Below are 20,593 nucleotides of genomic sequence, written 5' to 3' on the forward strand. Positions count from 1 at the left end.
AAAGTGAAATGACAGCGATTTAGTCAGCCACCAAACAGGGCTTTTCTCACACCTCAAATGCACCTTTAAAAAAAAAAATTTAAAGGGCCACTCAGGTGTTTTTAGCCACTGGCCCTGCTCAGAGGTGCCCTTAGCAGCTGCGGCTCCTCCTCCTCTCAGGATGCGCCTCTGCCCACACAGCAACTGCTGGATGGAGCTGCAGCAGAAATCCCAGGGCTCCAGTCTGTTTGCTTCCCTCGGTGTGCACAGTCCTGGGGGGCTCAGCCCAGCGTCCGGCAGAGCATTGGGGCAGGTGCCGTAGGGCCCGCAGGGAGCACAAAGCTGCACCTGTGTGCACGTCTGTCTCTAGCGAGGGACTGGCCTGGTCTCAGCAGCCGGGGGAAGCCTGAAGCCAGGCCCGCTTGGGCCCCGGGGGAAAGCAGTTTGTTTGCCAGCCTCTGGGCCCCTCCCAGCCCAGCCGTGTGCAGGGGCTCTGGACGGGGAGAGCGCCGCAGAACTTGGCTTTTAGCTGAACCCAACCCCCCCGCTCTCCCCTCCTGCAACCCCAGCTCACAGCCTGAGCACCAGCCGCTGCCTGCGGTTGGCATGGCAACGCAAAGGCTCAGGTTTCGCCGCTGGGAGAAAATGGGGTCAGGAGAAAGACGGGCAGGGAGGTGCCATTCGCAGGGCAGGGCGGCCACACGCCCATCTCCAAAGGAGGCCCTGTTCCTTCCTTCCTGGCTCCGCAGGGGGCTCTGCATTGCAGCCCCAGGAGCTGAGCCCAGTGAGATGGGACCATCCCTGCAGCTCTCTTGCGTTGGCCAGGGACCGATCAGCCTGGTCATTGCAAGGAGATTCCACCAGCAGCTCCGCAGCATGGGGATGCTGCGGCCCTAGCAGTCTGCCCAACGCTTACAATGCTCCTTACCAGCCTCACCACCCTGCTTCTGCGGGGACACAGCGCCCAGGGGTAGGGGGCCTAGGGACCAGCCCCAACACTCCTATTGCAAAGCTTCGCATTCTTCTCCTGGCAGGCGGGGGTGGGGGTGGCACCTGAGTGTGGAGAGGGAGGGCGGAGGCTAGTGAGTGCATGTGGGTGGGATGGGGAGACAGGGGAGGCCAGCGGGGGCGAGGGGTGGGGTGGGGGCTATTACTCAGAGCAGTTTGGATCCAGGCCTGCTGCTCCCTCCCATGCAGTCTCTCACTGAAAACCTGAGGTCACCCCCAGCCCTGAGAGAAGCTTGTTCCCACCCTGCGCCTGTAACAGTGACCCGTGTTTCACTGGGGTCAGAAACATCCCACCCCAAGCTCCCTGTACCCTGGATTTCTCCTCCAGCCGGGTCATCATGACTATGGTCGCTGTCCTCTGCTCCCACACCATCCTCCAGAAGTCGCTGAGCGTCTCTGGCAGGGGCCCCTGAGTAGCAATGTAAGCATTCTGCTTCCGGTACCCATCGATGTAGTTAGCATTGATGTAGTCACTGCCAGGCACCCCTGTGGAGACAAGGGGAGCCGGGTTACTGCTGCTGGGCCAGCACGACTGCAACGCTCCTGACAAACCTGAGAGACGCTGAGCCAGGCCCTCCCCGGAGGTCTGGGGAGGGCTGCGCGCGAATGGAGAGCGTGTTCCTGGAACAATCGAACTAACACGTTACCGGAGCAATCAGGCAACATGGAAGCAGAGACAGCTGCCACCTCACACGCGAAGGGAAGTCACAGGCAGCACATACAGCCCCAGGCAACAGATTGAAATAATTGTCTCACATTGGCCTGCTGTTCGCTAGGCCTTTCAGCACTTCGGGACTGGCTTTGTTGCTCTGTTAGTTTCACGCTCTCTCGTGTCTGTTTGCAAAGGAGAACATGCGAAAAGCTTCACGTCCCCTAGCCTCTGCACGCTGCCCCCCACGACGCTCCCCTGCAGCCCCCCTCCTCTGGCCTCCGCACGCTGCCCCCCGCATGCAGCCCGCCACGACGCTCCCCTGCAGCCCCCCTCCTCTGGCCTCCGCACGCTGCCCCCCACATGCAGCCCCCCCTCCTCTGGCCTCCGCACGCTGCCCCCCGCATGCAGCCCGCCACGACGCTCCCCTGCAGCCCCCCTCCTCTGGCCTCCGCACGCTGCCCCCCACATGCAGCCCCCCCTCCTCTGGCCTCCGCACGCTGCCCCCCGCATGCAGCCCGCCACAACGCTCCCCTGCAGTCCCCCTCCTCTGGCCTCTGCACGCTGCCCCACGCATGCAGCCCCCCTCCTCTGGCCTCCGCACGCTGCCCCCCGCATGCAGCCCGCCACGACGCTCCCCTGCAGTCCCCCTCCTCTGGCCTCCGCACGCTGCCCCCCACATGCAGCCCCCCCTCCTCTGGCCTCCGCACGCTGCCCCCCACATGCAGCCCGCCACGACGCTCCCCTGCAGCCCCCCTCCTCTGGCCTCCGCACGCTGCCCCCCACATGCAGCCCCCCCTCCTCTGGCCTCCGCACGCTGCCCCCCGCATGCAGCCCGCCACGACGCTCCCCTGCAGCCCCCCTCCTCTGGCCTCCGCACGCTGCCCCCCACATGCAGCCCCCCCTCCTCTGGCCTCCGCACGCTGCCCCCCGCATGCAGCCCGCCACGACGCTCCCCTGCAGCCCCCCTCCTCTGGCCTCTGCACGCTGCCCCCCACATGCAGCCCCCCCTCCTCTGGCCTCCGCACGCTGCCCCCCGCATGCAGCCCGCCACGACGCTCCCCTGCAGCCCCCCTCCTCTGGCCTCCGCACGCTGCCCCCCGCATGCAGCCCGCCACGACGCTCCCCTGCAGCCCCCCTCCTCTGGCCTCCGCACGCTGCCCCCCACATGCAGCCCCCCCTCCTCTGGCCTCCGCACGCTGCCCCCCGCATGCAGCCCCCCCTCCTCTGGCCTCCGCACGCTGCCCCCCACATGCAGCCCGCCACGACGCTCCCCTGCAGCCCCCTCCTCTGGCCTCCGCACGCTGCCCCCCGCATGCAGCCCCCCCTCCTCTGGCCTCCGCACGCTGCCCCCCGCATGCAGCCCGCCACGACACTCCCCTGCAGTCCCCCTCCTCTGGCCTCTGCACGCTGCCCCACGCATGCAGCCCCCCCTCCTCTGGCCTCCGCACGCTGCCCCCCGCATGCAGCCCGCCACGACGCTCCCCTGCAGCCCCCCTCCTCTGGCCTCCGCACGCTGCCCCACGCATGCAGCCCCCCCTCCTCTGGCCTCCGCACGCTGCCCCCCACATGCAGCCCGCCACGACGCTCCCCTGCAGCCCCCTCCTCTGGCCTCCGCACGCTGCCCCACGCATGCAGCCCCCCCTCCTCTGGCCTCCGCACGCTGCCCCCCACATGCAGCCCGCCACGACGCTCCCCTGCAGCCCCCCTCCTCTGGCCTCCGCACGCTGCCCCCCACATGCAGCCCCCCCTCCTCTGGCCTCCGCACGCTGCCCCCCGCATGCAGCCCCCCCTCCTCTGGCCTCCGCACGCTGCCCCCCACATGCAGCCCCCCCTCCTCTGGCCTCCGCACGCTGCCCCCCGCATACAGCCCCCCTCCTCTGGCCTCCGCACGCTGCCCCCCGCATGCAGCCCCCCCTCCTCTGGCCTCCGCACGCTGCCCCCCGCATGCAGCCCCCCCACGACGCTCCCCTGAAGCCCCCCTCCTCTGGCCTCCGCACGCTGCCCCCCACATGCAGCCCCCCCTCCTCTGGCCTCCGCACGCTGCCCCCCGCATGCAGCCCCCCCTCCTCTGGCCTCCGCACGCTGCCCCCCGCATGCAGCCCGCCACGACGCTCCCCTGCAGCCCCCCTCCTCTGGCCTCCGCACGCTGCCCCCCGCATGCAGCCCCCCCTCCTCTGGCCTCCGCACGCTGCCCCCCGCATGCAGCCCGCCACGACGCTCCCCTGCAGCCCCCCTCCTCTGGCCTCTGCACGCTGCCCCACGCATGCAGCCCCCCCTCCTCTGGCCTCCGCACGCTGCCCCCCACATGCAGCCCGCCACGACGCTCCCCTGCAGCCCCCCTCCTCTGGCCTCTGCACGCTGCCCCACGCATGCAGCCCCCCCTCCTCTGGCCTCTGCACGCTGCCCCCCACATGCAGCCCCCCCACGACGCTCCCCCTCCTCTGGCCTCGGCACGCTGCCCACCGCATGCAGCCCCCCCACGACGCTCCCCTGCAGCTCACCCTCCTCTGGCCTCCACACGCTGCCCCCCCCCCGCACGCTGCCCCCCCACGACGCTCCCCTGCAGCTCACCCTCCCCTGGCCTCCACACGCTGCCCCCCCCCCGCACGCTGCCCCCCCACGACGCTCCCCTGCAGCTCACCCTCCCCTGGTCTCCACATGCTGCCCCCCCCCGCATGCAGCCTCCCCACGTAAAATTCACCCTCCTCTGACCTCCGTAGGCTGCCACCAGTATATAGCGCCCCCTGCAAGCGGTGTCCCCCATGTGTAAAGCTCGCCCTCCTCTGGCCTCAGTGTGCTGGCCCCTGCATGCAGCACCCCCCCCCCAAGCCTGCCCTCCTCTATGTTCTGCCAGCTGCCCCCAGCACAGTGCCCCCCCATGCAGCACCCACCGCATGCCCCCCCGCACATGCCCCTCCAGTGGAAAGCTCTTGCCTGGAAAGACCTTTAAAACACAAACCCGCAGTTACTAAGTCAAATGTAATACAGTTCTGCCCCGGAGTTGAATGTGAGCACCTGGCTTGGCGGGGGCTGCGGCAGCCCCTCAGCACCAGGTCTAGGACCCAGCAGGGATCCCCACGTTCCCACGGAGGGCGTGCTCACATTTTCCTTTAAAGGAGGCTTAGGATTAGTTCCACCTGCCACAGGGCTCTGCAGAATCTCCTGCAGATTCCCAGCAGCCTTAAGCAGAATCAGTGGAAGAGAAGCGGGTGGGGGGAGGAGAAGCACCCTGGCAATCTGGAGCCTGGAGACCAGATCAGCCGGAGTTCTGTGCTGGCTCCCCCTTGGCCCAGCCACGCTAACACATGGGGGCCTCTTCTTCCTGGCTGCTGCATCCTGCAGTGAAGGAGAGGGAGCTGGCAAGGCACTTTGGGAATGGCTTGGTCACAGGACCAGCTTACAGGACCAGGGTCACTTCAAGAAAGTGGATTCCCAGAGCAGAGCTCAGCCCCTCGGTATAGGGGAGCCCCACGCTGCTACGGGGAAGAGGATGAATCTCCTGCAAAGGAAGAGCAGCCCAGTGGCATTAGAGAGATGTTCCTTCTTGGGATGAAGAGAGACCAGGCTGCATGGCCACCTGCATCCCAAGTGAGCTCCAGCCTCACCACCACATGGGCCCGCATATAATTAGCTGGGATCCCCTCACGCGTTCAGCCAGCAGGCTGTGCCACGTGCTCGGGTGCTGGAGTGTTTCTGTGTGTGCGACAGACAAGAGTGAGTGGGTGTTGCAATGCAACGCGCGCTGTGTGTCCAGGGACTGCAAAGCAAACATTAGCGCAGGTCAGAGAGATCAGCAGCCTCCTATGCACAGAGCGGGAGGCGGATAGGTCAGCGTTTGGTCTCGCTGTGCTATACACACATCAGCACTCAGGTGCTTGCCTCTCACACCAGAGCTCTTGGGCTTCGCTGGGCCTTGCAGCAGGGGCTGGAAATACAGCACTCCCATGCCTGGTTAGCTGAAGCCACCGCTTGGGCACCCAAACCTAGATGGGACAAAACCTTGAGGAAGGTCCAGCAGGGAGGAGTCCTTCCCTGGCCCCTGGACCGGGATGGACTAGATGGGGCCTAGGAGCACTTTCTAACCTCTGTGATTTGCCACCCTGAGCTGACCTGTTTTTCCTGGCCCCTAGACACCGGGCACAGAGCCAGCATACCTGGCCAGCTGGGTGCGTGGCTGAAAGAGGCACATGGGTGCGCTGCCCGTTCTGGGAGGGGCCAGCCAGGGGAGCAGTCCAGCAGGCAGCACAAAGGGATGGCTCGCACTGAGGCTCCTGGGGGTGGGGGGGGAGGGCAGGGCAGGCCACAGGCTGCCTGCTCCACTCCCCCATAGGGGCAGGCACAGCCCCTTGGCGGCAGGTGTGGGCTCACTATGGGCAGAGCTCCTGTGGCCAGCATCCTTCTGTCTCCAGGGCTGACAAGCCAGCTCCTCTCACCCCCAACACAAAGTCCGGCCATGTGGCTTTGAGCTCATGCAGTAGGGGCTCTAGAGGTCCCAGGTATGATCCCGCCCGAAGATGACTGGGGTCTGCTGCCGTTACACCAAGGCTGGGAGAGCTGGGCCTGGGCGTGGCAGGAGGCAGCTGAAGCACCGCTGGGGAAGAGGCCAGCAGAATTCTGCTGTTGTTTCTTATCCTTCGGCCTGAAAGACACATTTGCAGGGTCTGGAGCCAAAGTGCACCTCTGGACTGTCTGCAGCCCCTGCCTGGCTACGAGACCCTCCTCAGGCAGCCTGGGGCGCAGCATGGACAAGCACCCCACTCCCCTGGCTGTTTGCCCTGCTACACTCAGGGAGTAACCTTGCTCCACTGCCTGTTACAATGATCCCCAACAGGTGGCTTTCCATGCCACTCCCTCAGACGGTGCTTGGAACCGGCCCCGAGCCCCACGCTTACCATCGACAGAGGTCAGGATGACACGTGAGTGGTCATAGGCGATCACGTTTGCATAGCGGTTTTTTGGTTTATTCACTTCCAGGTTGGAGTTCTCCCAGGTGAACTGCTGCCCTGGATCGATGGACTGCAGGAGAGAGGACAGGCTGTTACAGCACGCTGGGCTGTCTGGAGGAGACGCACCTTTCCTGGGAGTTGCGGGATTGCCATGCCACAGCCTGCCATCCAGCCACACCCGGCTGCGACTCTGCTCGGTCAGGGGCAGCAAGGCATTCTCTGGGCTGGTGCTCAGCCGATGCCAATCCCGACGCCTTGCCAGAAAATCAAACCTGCCCTGGAGCAATTTGACAGTCACTGAAACAGCTTCTCTGCTGCAGCGCATGCAGGCTGGCTAGTGTGATGGGGGGGGGCCTCCTCTTCTCAGCCAATGCTCCCTAGTCCAAGCTCCCCCCCCCAAGCAGAAACTCCTCTACCTCAATTACTGTAGCAGAGACTGGCTCCTGCTGGGCCGTGCACACACTTACTGACCCCAGAGGTTTTATCAGTCAGCAAACTGCAGGCCCTGGAAACCGAGCAACCTCTGGAGCCTTGTGCAGCCCAGGGGATTTGGATATTAAAGAACAAGAGCGAACAAGGCTCCTGCTGGGAGACATCATGAAACCAGATGGGTCACTAGCTGCTGCATCAGCGGCTTCCGCAGTAGGAGCATCTCTCCTTTCAGTTCATGGCGTGACAAGGAACCACAGACCTGGGGACAGGGCCATAAACATGTGTAGGGCCCAGATGCTAGGGACTGGCTAGGAATCAAATGTGCGACTCGTCTGCATCCCTGACAAAGGATTCCGCCCACGTACTCAACACTCTGCTGTGGGGCCAGCTGGGCCCGTGACACACCTGACATGGCTGACGGGACCCGCCCCACATACTGAACGCAGCCCGTCTGCTGTGGGGCTGAAACCTCCTGCCCTGCATAACCGCCACAGCCCCTCCGGGATCATTCCCCTGCGTCCCTGCCTTGGCTCATCCGAAATCCTGGGCCACCCTGCAATCAACACAGCCCATCCAGAACACACACACGCTGTGTACCTGACATGGCCCGTTCATCACAGGGCTGCCTGGCCACTGTATTCCCAAAATCATCATCCTCGTAGTCACATTTCTCACGTGCAGAAGAGAAGAAAATGTGAAGGCCTGTCCCAAACATGTCTCTCTGAGCTGGGAGGGACCCTCCTCATCAAAGCCTCCCTCATTCCCACACCTGGTCTGGGTGCGCACGCAAAAAGGCAGCTATAATCATGCCATGAAACGCTGGGAGCTGCATTACCAGCCTTGTCAGCGCCTTCTCAAAACCACACGCTAGCTCAACCACAAGATATGGGCTGGCTGCAGGACCCACTATGGCCTGTGTGATGCATGAGGCAGGCCAGATGAACGTAATGGTCCTTCACCACTATGAAAGCCCCGAAGGGCGTCAGGCTAGAGACCAGCAGTTTCTGTTGATCACCCAGGGAAACACAAAGTGCAAACACCAGCCCATGTGATTACTCCCTGTACCGCCCCCTCTGGTGTTCGCTGCAGCTGCCCTTGGATCAATAGCACGGTTAAGGGCACCATGTGCCTGCTCTGATATCGGTACCTAAGTAAAGGATAGCCCGTATCTCATGTGGGGTATTGGCATCCTGAAGAGGGGCTGTCACCAGGCCCTTCCGCAGCTCTCCGAATGAACACGATCCTGCGCCGGGCCTGCCTTTGGCACAGCACACATCACTCCCACGCAGGGGCCCTGGCGGCAGCGCGCTCCCCCCGCAGGGCCTGGCAGGGAGACGTGGCATCACAGTGGAGCTAATAGGGGTTTGGGCAACACAGAATGTAAAAAGATGTTTCTGACAGAAACCCTGTAATCTTCTACCATCAGAGTAATAAGCAGCCCCAGCGGCGGCAAGCAGGGGCGCTGTGGCTGGGGGAGCAGAGGACACCAGCACCTGACTCCTAGCTGAACGTTTAGCCGCGTATTCCACTGGGTGTCCACACATCTCTGTGCTAACACTGGCCACTGGCTTGTTCCACAGCTCCCGACTGGGGCTGCTCGTGTCTCACATCATCTGATTTCACGTTGCACAATGGAGAATTTCATCACATTTCCTTTTGAAATGTTCTTCGCCCTCTGCTGTGGGCATGCGGGTCGAGGCTGTTCGCTGCGGGTCGAGGCTGCTCGCTGCAGCTCAGGTCTGGCAATCTGAGAGCCAAGCCAGGCTCCGAAGCCCCGAGAGCCAAACTGAAGGCCATGTTACGGAAAGGGCCCCATAGGGCAGAGGACGAGGAGATGCAGGGCAGGAGAGGGCCTGGGGCGGGGCAAGGCAGGGGGTGAGACAGGGCATGTACTGTTGTGATAGTTGGGACTACAGATTTACCCTAATTACAAGTTAAGAAGTGAACAAAAATTCATAGAAGGGTCATGATAACCAGCAAAAGCAAACGTTGATGGGAAAAGATGGGAAAGGGAGACAACGGCTGAATTAGACTAAACAAAACAGCCTCCTGACAGAACTCAAGCACTGTGTTAAGATCATGCTGCGTAGCAAGACCAGCATGAAAGGAGAATCAGTGAACCAAAATTGGTGCATCAGAAACTAGGCCTAATTGGTGGAAAAAATACAGACAGGATGAGCCGGTGCACCCACCCTGTCTTCTGTGGTCCTTCGTGAAAGGGACTTTGGGGGAGAAAAACTGGCTACTAGAATGAGGTTCACCATCACAGCTGTCACCCCACCATCTGCTGGGACCCTGGGCCTCCTTCACCCTAATCCTGAGTGATGTCCTGGCCAGCCCAGGCCAGAAAGAAGGAGCCAGACGATACAGTCACCTCCACTGGCTCCAGCCACATCCCCAATACTACCTGGGACTGTGTCACCTCCCCTCTCCCACATGTGCCTTTTCCGGGTTCCTTCTGTCGAACATGAGTCTGGCTTAGCTGGCCAAGGCTGTGTATTGTGCACCATGGCTATGAGCCTGCAGCCAGCCAGAGGCAGCTAGAAGCAGTGCCCTGAACAGCCCAGAGCCGGTACGAGTCTGCCAGGTCTCGGAGTGGCTGGGCCTGTGTTTCTCCAGCTTGGGGTGGGGGTGGGGGGGCGTGCAAGTGAGGGACACCCCAGGGACAGACGCTGCAGCCTCTCTCTCTGCTGCTCTTTTCTCTCCCCTCTTGGGTGTGTTCGCCTGGTTCTGTCGGCGAGGAAACGGGATCCAACTTCCGCCGCAGCAGCAGCTCCAGCCCGTGTCTTTGCTCCAAAGGCCCGTGACTCCCGCAGAGACTGTCCAGCCGTCTCTAAAACCTCTCTCCAGCTAAACTGCCAGGGACCAAGGGACGCCGTTACAAGGCCAGCCTCACTTAGCACTGTCCCAGGGTGAGGATGCCCAGCAGGGTGGGGCAGGGCGGGGTGAAGATGCCGGGCGGAGGGGAGGGCCCAGCAGGAGGGGGGCAGGACGGGGCGAGGATGCCGGGCGGAGGGGAGGGCCCAGCAGGAGGGGGGCAGGGCGGGGCGAGGATGCCGGGCGGAGGGGCCAGCAGGGTGGGGCAGCACACCCCTCACAGGACTGTGGCCCATCCTCCAGGTGAAGAAGCCCCTCATCCATCGGGGCTGACACAGGCACTGGCCAGGTGTAGTCCAGCTACGGCCTGCTCTGCAGGGCCCGGAGGGGGGCGGGCTGTCCCCTCCCTGCCTGACCCCAGGCGCCAGCTGTCCTGGAGGGCGCTTCCAGATCAGCTGGTCTGTTCTGGCTCTGCAGGGTCCCAGCCGAGCTTGCTGCTGAGGGCTGATCGCTAGCCCAAGCCACGAGCCCCGCTGTAGGAAGGGAGGGGCGTGTGCAGGATGCAGAGAGAGCAGACCAGCGTTCCAGTCCGCGGGGAAAGGAGTACGGGTGCCACAGGGCCTGCACAGGCCAGCTGGGAGTTTACAGCCCTAGGTCGCCAGCCTCCTGGCTAGAGGCTAGAGCCGTGCTACTTGAAGTGGTGGTCCGTGGACCGGTGCCGGTCCGCGAGCCATCGGCTGCCAGTCTGCGCGCACACTGGAAAATAAAATGGCCGGTCCCCCACATCAGATAGCTTGAGAAGCGCTGGGCTAAGGGATTCACGGGCAGCTCAGCTGCCACGAGGACGGTGTGGGAGAAGGAAGGAGGGAGGCCAGGCAGATGGTAAATAGATCTCACTGTCAGTAAGGGGGCCTGATCTCAGCACTGACCCTGCCCCCCTGCCCCCTGGGTCAGCCAACCAATGTTACATACACATCATTAGCAGAAAGTCAGCCAGCGTTTCTAGCCATGAGGGCGACCAGCCACTGGAACAAACTCCCTCCCGACAGCTTCAGATCCAGACTGGCAGCCTTTGGCCAACGGCAAGTCACCTGGATCAGGGGTCACTGGGTAACGTTTAATGACCCGTGTCTACAGGTCAGACTGGGTGATCTGGTCCCTTCGGGCCTGGCACTCTACGGGCTATGAATGCCTGGGCACTGCCTTTACCACACAGCCAAGAGGGCTGGCGCCGGCCCCTGCCATGTGGGCAGCAGGGTGGGAGAACTGCAGGACAGACAGGCCCAGGCCTGGTCTGATGGCACCACAGGAGGGCCCTGTTCAGCCTTGGTGTCTCCCCACGCGTGTCCCCAGATTGATCCCTTGCTCAGCACAAGCAGCACCTCAGCGTCCAGACTGGTCCCACTGGCAGCTGCTAGCCACCGAGCCGTACAGCTAGCCGTGGAAGGGGCACTAGCCAGCGAATCCTGGTGTGCAACCGTGTTACAGCTTCACCGCAGCTAACTGAATGTCTTCATCTTGGGGCAGTCCAGCAGACACACAGATCTCCCGGCTCCCTGTGCTCACACCAACACAGCTCTGTCCTTCCCCTCCAGCAGCTGGGCCAGGCCTTCCCGTGCTCATGGCAGAGGAGACAGCATTCCCTGTCCTGAACTTTAGCCTCCCTCCTGGCTCTGCACAGCCACTTTTGCCTTGCAGAGCTGGTAACTGTCTGGGCAGGCGAGGCCGGCCACGCAGGTGCCCCGACGGCAGAGCACAGAGCTGGCAACGCAGGGCTTTCCACCAGGGAGAAGCATCCCAAACCTTCACCCCTCCCAGCGCAGGAGAGTGCTTGCCCCACAGCAGGGGCTGGGGGTCACAAACCTGCACCCCTCCCAGCCGCAGGAGAGCGCTTGCCTCATGGCAGGGGCTGGGGGTCACAAACTTGCACCCCTCCCAGCGCAGGAGAGCGCTTGCCTCATGGCAGGGGCTGGGGGTCACAAACCTGCACCCCTCCCAGCACAGGAGAGTGCTTGCCCCACGGCAGGGGCAGGGCCCCACAAACCTGCATCCCTCCCAGCCCCGGGCGAGCATGCACCCCACAGCAGGGGTTGCGGGTCACAGGCTCCTGCTGGAGTTGTGCTCTCAGGAAGGAAGATGATCCAGGGCTGCCGGGCTCCACGGTGGGATGGGAGCAGTTCGCAGGCCGAGTCTGAATGCAGCGAGGGGAAGGATCATTTCTCCAGGTGGACTTGGCTGCAAAGCGCCCTAGTTGTGAAGAACGGCTATGAGGCACTGCCATTAGGGTAATTGTTTTGCTGTGTAGCGAGAATGTGCAAAAACAGTCTAATCACCAGCAGCCCCTCGGAGGACGAACAGGTGAGAAGGCAGGAGTAATGGAGCACCTGGGTGCGAAGAGGCTCTAATTAAATACTCCTGCAAATGAGTGACTCATTTAGAAGTAAAATGATTTAATTTGAGCTCTGGTGATGAATTAATGTGCACCTGGCCCCCCTGGAAGGCAAGCAAAGGAGTAAACAAATGCGCGGCTGCTGGGAACACAGCTGAAGCCCATTCCGCAGAGCTCTGGGCTGGCCAGCCCCACCCGGGAGGGGCCACACAGGTCCAGTATGCGGTAGCAATACGGCTTCATTCCTGCCTGGCGGCCTGCTCCTAGTCCTGGGGAGGGGACCCCCCCTCTTCACGCAGCAGCTTAATGAAGCCAGTGGGTCCCCACCACCGTACAAACTCCACAACGCATCTCTTCCCTCTGCTCCTTCACCAACTAAAGCCGAGTAGTGTCAAGCGATGGGAGGGTCCAAAACTTAACGACTCCAGGAAAAGCTTGAAACTGTCCCAGGTTTTTAAACTACCAGTGAACGAGCCTCTAGTCGCTCCCAGCCCGAAGTAAGCAGCAGCACATCAGACAAGCTCCTCGTTATGAGCATATGGGTTATTACAGCCTCAGGACTCGGCACATGGGAAGGAGCGCGGGAGCCTGCAGAGATAATGTGCAGACACAGAGGCTGTTCCAGGCAGCAGAAGCTCCAGTGGGAAACGCGTCTTCCTCAGCAGATCCAAAAGCACTTCACAAACGTGGCTAATGCGCCCAAGTTTTCTTTACAGTGGGGGGAACTGGAAAGCCGGGAGCAGAACATCCTGCTGCAGGTCCCTGAAGGAATCAATGGCAGGTGCCTGGACCACAGTCTACACGTCTTAGCCAGGGAGATCAGTCGCTGCCTGTCCCCTCTGCTCATACAGGAGTTGAGGAGCTGAGCCCATTCCCCTGAGGGCTGTAGGAGCAATGATCACAAAGCTCCTTAGCAGATGATTACAGTCCTCCCTGCTCATCAGCAGCCACGTACAAAATCAGGGGAAAGCAGAGCTGCCCTGACGAGAACCTGAGTGCTGCACGGCACCTGGGCGCGCACACAAGAACCAGCAGAGTCACCTACCAGCTTTTTAAGCCTTGCAGGTTCATACCAGAGAAGCCACTTGGGAGCTTGCTTTGTTAGAAACAGGCCTGGCCCCAGGGATCTCATGGACCTGCCCAGCCCTGCCACCAGCCATCAGCACTTCCAAGCCTCCTGTGACAGCAGCCAGATTAGCGCAGCCATTGACCGCCGTCAATCTACACGATGTCTTAAATGGGGAGATAACGTGCTCCTGAATCAATCGCTGGCAAAGCTTTCACCTTATTAGTCACATTCCTGGAATGTACGCACTGAATGCCTGCCAGCAACTGCACATTAGTACAAGCAAATTAAACCCAGGACAAGGTTTACCCTGCACTGCTCTGGGACCCAAGGGTCACAGCTCATTACTTACCCTGCTGGGGCAGCCCCTAGCCATACTGCCAGAGAAGTGATGCGGAGTGAGGCCTGGGGCCCAGGTGCAAACAAGCGGCCAGAGGGACCCTGCAGGCTGCCTGTACCGGGATTAGAAATCAGGGTGCAGAGCCTGTCATGCTGAAGGTCTCCCCCAACCCTACTTCTCCCTCTAGCTCCTGGTGCCAGCCCTCCCCTTTCCCGCACGGGGGAGGCGGGGGGGGCAGGACCCCGCAGTTCACAGGACAGCGTGTTAACACTCCTGTTGAGGTGGGAATTAGAAGGAGCCAGGGGGTCTGGGGCCCAATGACACAGCTCCCAGGCCTCAGCACTCTTCCCGGCACTCCGCGGCACAGCTGTTGGATAACATTTCACAGGGCAGGGCCGGCCTGAGAGCCAGGATTCCTGGGCCTGGTCCCAGCTCTGCTACTGTCCTGCTGGGTGACCGGGGATGGGCCTGGCACCTCCTCAAGGCGGACGAATGCTGGAGAAGCTGGCTGCTCGGCTGGAAATGGCAGGAAGGAGATTTACTGAAGGAGATTTACTTCGGGGGGCACGAGATGCTGACCCCTCCACTCACCCCTAGAGCTCAGCTGGGGAGAACATGCCCAGTCTCCTCCCCTCTAGCAGCCCTCGTGCACTGCTGTCAGCCCGACTCCGGAGGTGGCCATGGCTGCTATGACTCCAGTGTGTCCCCGCGGCAGCGCTTGCTGTCCCTCCCGCGAGCACAGGGCTGGCACCTCCGGGGAACTGCGCGTCTCTTGCCTGGGCAGTCGCGCCTTCCAGGAGAAGAGGTGGTTGAGTAGAGGCCCTACAGACGGAGCTGCCTGGACATACTAACAGAGCCAACCTACCAGCGTAGAGCCGACTGGCCGGGGAGACTCGAGAGCATCCCCAGTGGGACACTCTAGAGCCCTGGGCACCTAACACTACCCCTGCCCGCAAGAAGCCTCCTGCCAGCACGGGCTACAGAAACACCCTCAACAGCCCCAAGGGCTGCAAGTGTCAGGGGACAGCCACAGCAGAAACCATCGCTCCCTTGCACTAGGCCACGAAGGGCGCGTCATGTACAGACCCACTCACTTTCCAAGGCTCTTTGCTCTCAGTAACTGGCCCTTCCGCCCTATTCCTGCAGCTCTCCTGCTCCTCAGCCCCAGTTCTCCAGCACAGGCAGAGACACACGGACAGTGGGGACCGGGCCAGGGGCGGGACCGGGCGAGTGCCGGGCTCCCTAGCCAGAGGGGCAGGGCCGGACCGGGCCAGCGCCGGGCTCCCTAGCCAGAGGGGCAGGGCGGGGCGGGACTGGGCCAACGTCGGGCTCCCAAGCTAGAGGGGTTGGGTGGGGCGGGACCTGACTAAGGCTGTTCTCTAGAACAGGGAAGGTGGCCTCTGCCTGCTCTCCTGTCACCTTGGTACATGGCGCAGCCGCGGTGCCAGGCCCCTGCCCGTCTTAAGATCTCCGTGTGACACAGCCCAGAACTGGGGAGAACAAAAGGCCCGAGTGGCTCTGTCTGGGCAGGCCTCGTGCCTGTCAGTGAGGGGGGCAGCAATGCCCAACTCCCCGGTGTCTGAGCAGTGTGTGCCACACGGCACCACGCGACACAATGATCCCCATCGGGGCTGGAGCCGACCCTGAGTAACACACCGATGGGCGCCTCGTGGCTGCAGTGCAGACAGGTGTCCAACAGGGGGAGCTCTAACACAGCCTCAGCACAAACCCTCCAGCCTGAGATAAATAATTAACCGGCTGAGCCTCCCTTGCCCTTGTTTAATTCCATTAACCCCAGGCTGTAAATCACTCGGACTCTCACTGGACGCTGCCAATGACAGGCTGGGGAGAGCTGCTGCCAGACCCTGAGTGCTCTGCTTGCCCACCCCGCAGGCTGCTCGGGCTCCAGCTCTGCATTAACCCTGCCTGCTCCGGTTCCAGGGTGAACCCGTCTGGCTCCGACCTGGCTGCAGCCTCCGGGAGGGAGCTCCTCCCCCGCGCCCAGGGCAGGTGCTGGGGTTCCCGGATTTGTCCTGGAGCCCCGTGCCCAGGCCCCGAGCACACCCAGGTTACTGCCCCCTCCAACACAGCTCACTCCGGGCAGTTCTGCCCAGGGGCTGACGGGCTGTGAAAGATCTGCTCTGCGTCTGGGCTGCCTGTTGTGCCTGGAATACGCTCCCTTTACGAGAGCCCCGCACGCCACACAGAGATGTGAGGCTGTTGGCTTTCTATGGGAAAACACAAACTATGGCTCTTCCTAAAACAGACAGTAGAAGGGCCTCCGGTTCACCCCGCTGCACTGCTCCCCAGGCCGGGCCAGTGGCACTGGCCTGCATCCAGCCCTGGGCGCAGAGATTAAGCGCTTGAGTCTGCTCTCTCACTGAGCTGAGTCCCCAGGAAAAGGGGCGGCTGGCGGAGCTGGAAGAAGTCGGGACAGTGGGCACTGGAGGCCAGTGCTTACGACTGCAGAGAGCAGCAGTTGCTGCCTTGTGCACATGCTCATCCAGGCTGCAGCACACTGCCCCAGCGCTCCCTGTACTATTTCCACATCCACTGGGCAGTTCCCTTCCGAGCGCCCCAGGACGTCCAGCCCGGAGCGCCAGGCTCCCTGGCTAATTCCACTCCTAGATCCCGGCCTGGGAGTGTGTGACCATCAGCCAAACCCGGTACTGGGATGAGACCAACCCCATTTTCACTAGTGACCCTAGGCACCTGGTGCACACCTACTTCAGCCCACCCTAGCGTCGTTGCCTTATGAGCGTGCTGCGGTCAGTCATTCCACCCGAATCTGGAGTCCAATGTGGCGGAGTCCAATGTGGCAGAGTCCATGGGAAGGCATTACACGCAACAATCGGCTATTTAATAGCTATTCAGCATGGAAAAAGAAAAGGAGGACTTGTGGCACCTTAGAGACTAACAAATTTATTTGAGCATGAGCTTTCGTGAGCTACAGCTCACTTCACTGGATGCTCACGAAAGCTCATGCTCAAATAAATTTGTTAGTCTCTGAGGTGCCACAAGTCCTCCTGTTCTTTTTGCGGATACAGACTAACACGGCTGCTACTCTGAAACCTGTCAGCGTGGAAACTACAACTGGTGCTTTCAACCAGCCATGATATTCTACAAAGGGAGAACAAGAAGAGAGCAGCACAGGGAAATGGTTAAGGGAATGTACTTAATGCTAATTTTCTGAACCAGTTCAAGAGCTTGCTATTGTGTGGCAGGCTCTGAATGGCAAAGACAACTCTCACAGGCAGCTACCCAGAGCACTCACAGGCCTCTCCTGGGATACAGAAAAGATAGAATCAGGTTACAGCAGATCCGAGAGTTTTGCTTTAAATTTCAATTGGATTCATACAAAAGAATGAGGCAGGCAGGTTGGAGCGTGCACAGGGTCGCCGTGCTCACGGCACACAGACGCACAAAATGGGGGGTATGGCATTTCAGCGCACACTCACTGCACTGCAAGCTAGCGGCATTAACAAGGCCTCTCCCTGGATCAGGAGAGCTGTGCGTGGAGTGGCAGCTACTCGGCTGATATGCCCAGTCTCCTCAGAGTCCTCCATCACACAACCCTCTCCAGCGGGCTGCCACTTGTCCCTCACCTTGCTCGCTTCCTTTCCAGGATGTATCATTGTATCTTGTGGGGAAGCGTCCTGATCCCATTGCATAAGTCCATGGAGATAGGCTCCAGCAGGGGGAGGCCCCAGGCAGAGGCAGATAACAATTCCAACAGCAGCGATCACACATGCACAGGACTCGTTCCCAATCTAGCCCCACTTAAAACTGGGGGGGGCGGGATAATTTATGAGTTATGCCTCACACAGCTGAAGTGGCTCCTCTAGGGATGTATGCAAGCCGAGGAAAACATTTCGACTGCCGCTGCGGCTCTAATGGCTGCATGGGAACTTCTCCCCAAATGAGAACTTTTCAGACTGATCGGCCAGTCTGGCCAATGGCTCCAGTGGGAGCAGGGCTGGAGCATGCCAGGGACAGACGCAGCAATTCGAGTGCTCATTAACCTCCCGACACCCGGCTTGGCAGGCTCCTCAGGAAACAGGGGAGAGGTGGCAGGGAAGCCCAACCACGAGTGATAACGGTTTGGGTTCTCAGAGTAACAGCCGTGTTAGTCTGTATTGGCAAAAAGAAAAGGAGTACTTGTGGCACCTTAGAGACTAACCAATTTATCTGAGCATAAGCTTTCGTGAGCTACAGCTCACTGGAGCAGCAGCAGCGGTCTGGGTTGTGGTGCAGGAAGGACTGCAGGAATTAAACAGTGGGGAGAAGGTTGCAGGTCGGGACCAAGGGGTATCCGCAGAGTGGGGGTTGGGGGGCCCAGGGCGAGACCTAAGAGCATCTGCAGAGCAGTGGATGGGGGCCCAGGGCAGGACCGAGGGGTATCCACAGAGCAGGGAGGGTGGGGGGCCCAGGGAGGGTATCAGCAGAGTGGGGGGTGGGGCAGGGCGGGACCAAAGCGAATCAGAAGAGTGGGGGGGACCGAGGGGGGTAACAGCACAGTGGGGGGCCAGAGCGGTATCCACAGAGTGGAGGGATGGGGGCAGTGGTGAGCTGGAGCCGGTTCGCACCGGTTCGCTAGAATCGCTTGTTAAATTTAGAAGTCCTTTTGTGGGACAACCAGTTCTAACAGGGCTTCTAAATTTAACAACCGGCCTAAAGTGGCGCCTTAGGCGCCGACTCTGTGGGGGCTCCGGGACTGGAGCACCCATGAGGAAAATTTGATGGGTGCAGAGCACCCACCGGCAGCTCCCTGCCCTGCCCCGCCCCCGACCCCAGCTCACCTCCGCTCCGCCTCCACCCTGAATGCACCGCCCTGCTCTGCTTCTCCGCCCCCTGCCCCGCCCCCCCAGCTTCCCGCAAACCAGCTGTTTGCGCGGGAAGCTGGGGAGGCCTGAGAAGCAGGGGGCGGCTTCGCACTCAGGCCCAGGGAGGTGGAGGCAGAGCGGAGGGGAGCTGGGGGGCGCGAGGAGGGCCACCCGCGCCGCAGCAGGTAACCCGGGCGGGGACTGGGGGAAGCCTGCTTCTCAGCTCTCCCCGGCTTCCCGCGTGAACAGCTGATTCCTGGGAAGCCGGGGGAGGGGGCGGAGAAGAAGAGCGCTGGGTGGGTGGGAGAAGCAGAGCGGGGCAGCACGTTCAGGGGAGGAGGCGGAGCGGAGGTGAGCTGGGGCCGGGTGCCAAGCTGCCGTTGGGGGCTCTGCACCCACCAAATTTTCCCTGTGGGTGCTCCAGCCTAAGGCGCCACTTTTGATGTGATCAGTGGGGGGAGCAGCTGCTCCCCCTGCTCCCCCCCAGCTACGCTCCCCCGCCCCTAGGAGCCGGACAGACCTGCCGGATGCTTCCTGGGAGCTGCCCCAGGTAAGCACCACCGGGACTCCGCACATCGCCCCCCAGCAGGTCCCTCTGCCTCTTAGGGGCGGGGTGGGCACCCACTATGGCAGCCCACGAGACCCTCCTGCCCGGTTCTGGGGGCAGTCAGGGGACAGGGGAGGGGGGTGGACGGGGCGGGGGGACGGGCGTCAAGGAATGCAGGGGGTTGGATGGGACAGGAGTCCCTGGGGGGGCGGGGGGGGCTACGACCCCCTCGTGGGGTGAGGAGGGAACCGGTTGTTAAGGTTTTGGCAGCTCATCACTGGGTGGGGGGGCATGGAGACTTAGGGAGGGACCAAGGGGTATCAGCAGAGCAGGGTGTTTAGTGTCGTGACAGATGTGGGACACCGGGTGCTGCAGATCAGGCCTGGGCACTTCGGGATAGCTACGCCGTGTGACAAGGGAAGCAGCCGTGGAGCTGAGGTGTGTGTGTGTGTGGGGGAACCTAGTCTGGAAAGGGGGTGCACAGGGAAGCTGTGAGCGTGGAGGGAGTCGGAGGTTTGGCCTGACGTACCTCGGCAGAGCTGCAGGGCGCAGCTTGCAGAGCGAGTGCCCAGGATAGGCCTGGATCAAAGAGAACAAACAAGCTCAGCGCAAGCCCAGTGCCGGGCGAGGTGCTGAGAGCCAGGAACCGCTCTGCTCTCACACTCCCTGTGTACGTAACTGGGCTGAGCCGGATTACGCTCCTGGCACCACCAGGGCCAGCAAGCGCTCTGCTGCCCAAGGCCACCTCCCCAGGGTAGGGCCCCATCATTACAGCCCAATCACCCATGGGAGCAGCATGGAGAGCCGCCAAGCTCAATGCTGCCTCCTCTGGGGGATGCTGCACACGGACCGGGCCCCCCCGCTGCGCATGGCTCTCGGGTCGGTCTCCCAGGAACACATGCACGCCTGTCTCCCTCTCTGCAGCTCACCTCGTACTCCTGGGAGAACCTCAGCCCGTCGTTGGCCTTCAGCCTGTCGATGTTGTCAGCGAGATCCGTCACCGGGATTGGCGGGTGGTCTCGCATACCTGGCAGGCCGAAGAGAGGGGGAGGGCAGAGTTACTGCTCTGCGCCAGGCAGGAGCGCGCGACGGCAGCACACTGGAGGCGGGCAGTGACTATGGGACGCGCTGGGCAGGATGGATGGCCCGCGGCATGCTGCGCGGGGGACAGAACAGACGGGATGTGCAGGATGGTCATGGCCAGGTGAGCATGCTCAGACGTGGGCACAGGGCCTGGCCGTGCAGAGGGGAAGCCCCGCTCCGCTCACAGGCCGAGGAGGGTGGTAATGCTCTGCCGGGGCTCCCGCACAGGCTGAGGTTGAACACACTGATTCTCAAGAGCGCTAGGTTCCCCTGGGGGAGGGGTGGTCTCAGGACTTACCCCTAACGATTACAGGGTCCCCAGAAGGGCTACTGAGCCCCTGCCTTGGCTAGTCTTCGTGGCAGCCGAAGGGGCACGCACACCAGTTGCTATTTACCCACCGATGCTCCCAGGGGCCCGAGCGGGGCAGCACGATTCCCGGCCCCAGGCCTGCCCCCTCACATCTCAAACCAGCAGCTGTGAGGGAGAGCTCTGGGTTTACCACAGGCACCT

The 20,593-nt window shown here is 61.9% G+C and overlaps 1 protein-coding gene across 11 annotated transcripts in view; it reads right to left on the bottom strand.

Annotated features, from left to right (window-relative positions):
* Positions 1–20,593, bottom strand: part of PTPRF (protein tyrosine phosphatase receptor type F) — a 427,370-nt gene that overhangs the window by 18,131 nt on the left and 388,646 nt on the right. For all 11 annotated transcript variants that reach the window (XM_073357995.2, XM_073357994.2, XM_073357992.2 and 8 more), the window contains 3 exons: positions 19,929–20,026; positions 6,532–6,655; positions 1,298–1,473 (listed from right to left, as the gene is read on the bottom strand). In XM_073357995.2, the coding sequence (XP_073214096.1) occupies positions 1,298–1,473; positions 6,532–6,655; positions 19,929–20,026 (398 nt within the window). The remainder of the gene's footprint in view (positions 1–1,297; positions 1,474–6,531; positions 6,656–19,928; positions 20,027–20,593) is intronic.

The sequence above is a fragment of the Lepidochelys kempii genome, chromosome 8 (assembly GCF_965140285.1).
Source record: "Lepidochelys kempii isolate rLepKem1 chromosome 8, rLepKem1.hap1, whole genome shotgun sequence".
In the NCBI taxonomy this organism is placed as follows: domain Eukaryota; kingdom Metazoa; phylum Chordata; order Testudines; family Cheloniidae; genus Lepidochelys; species Lepidochelys kempii.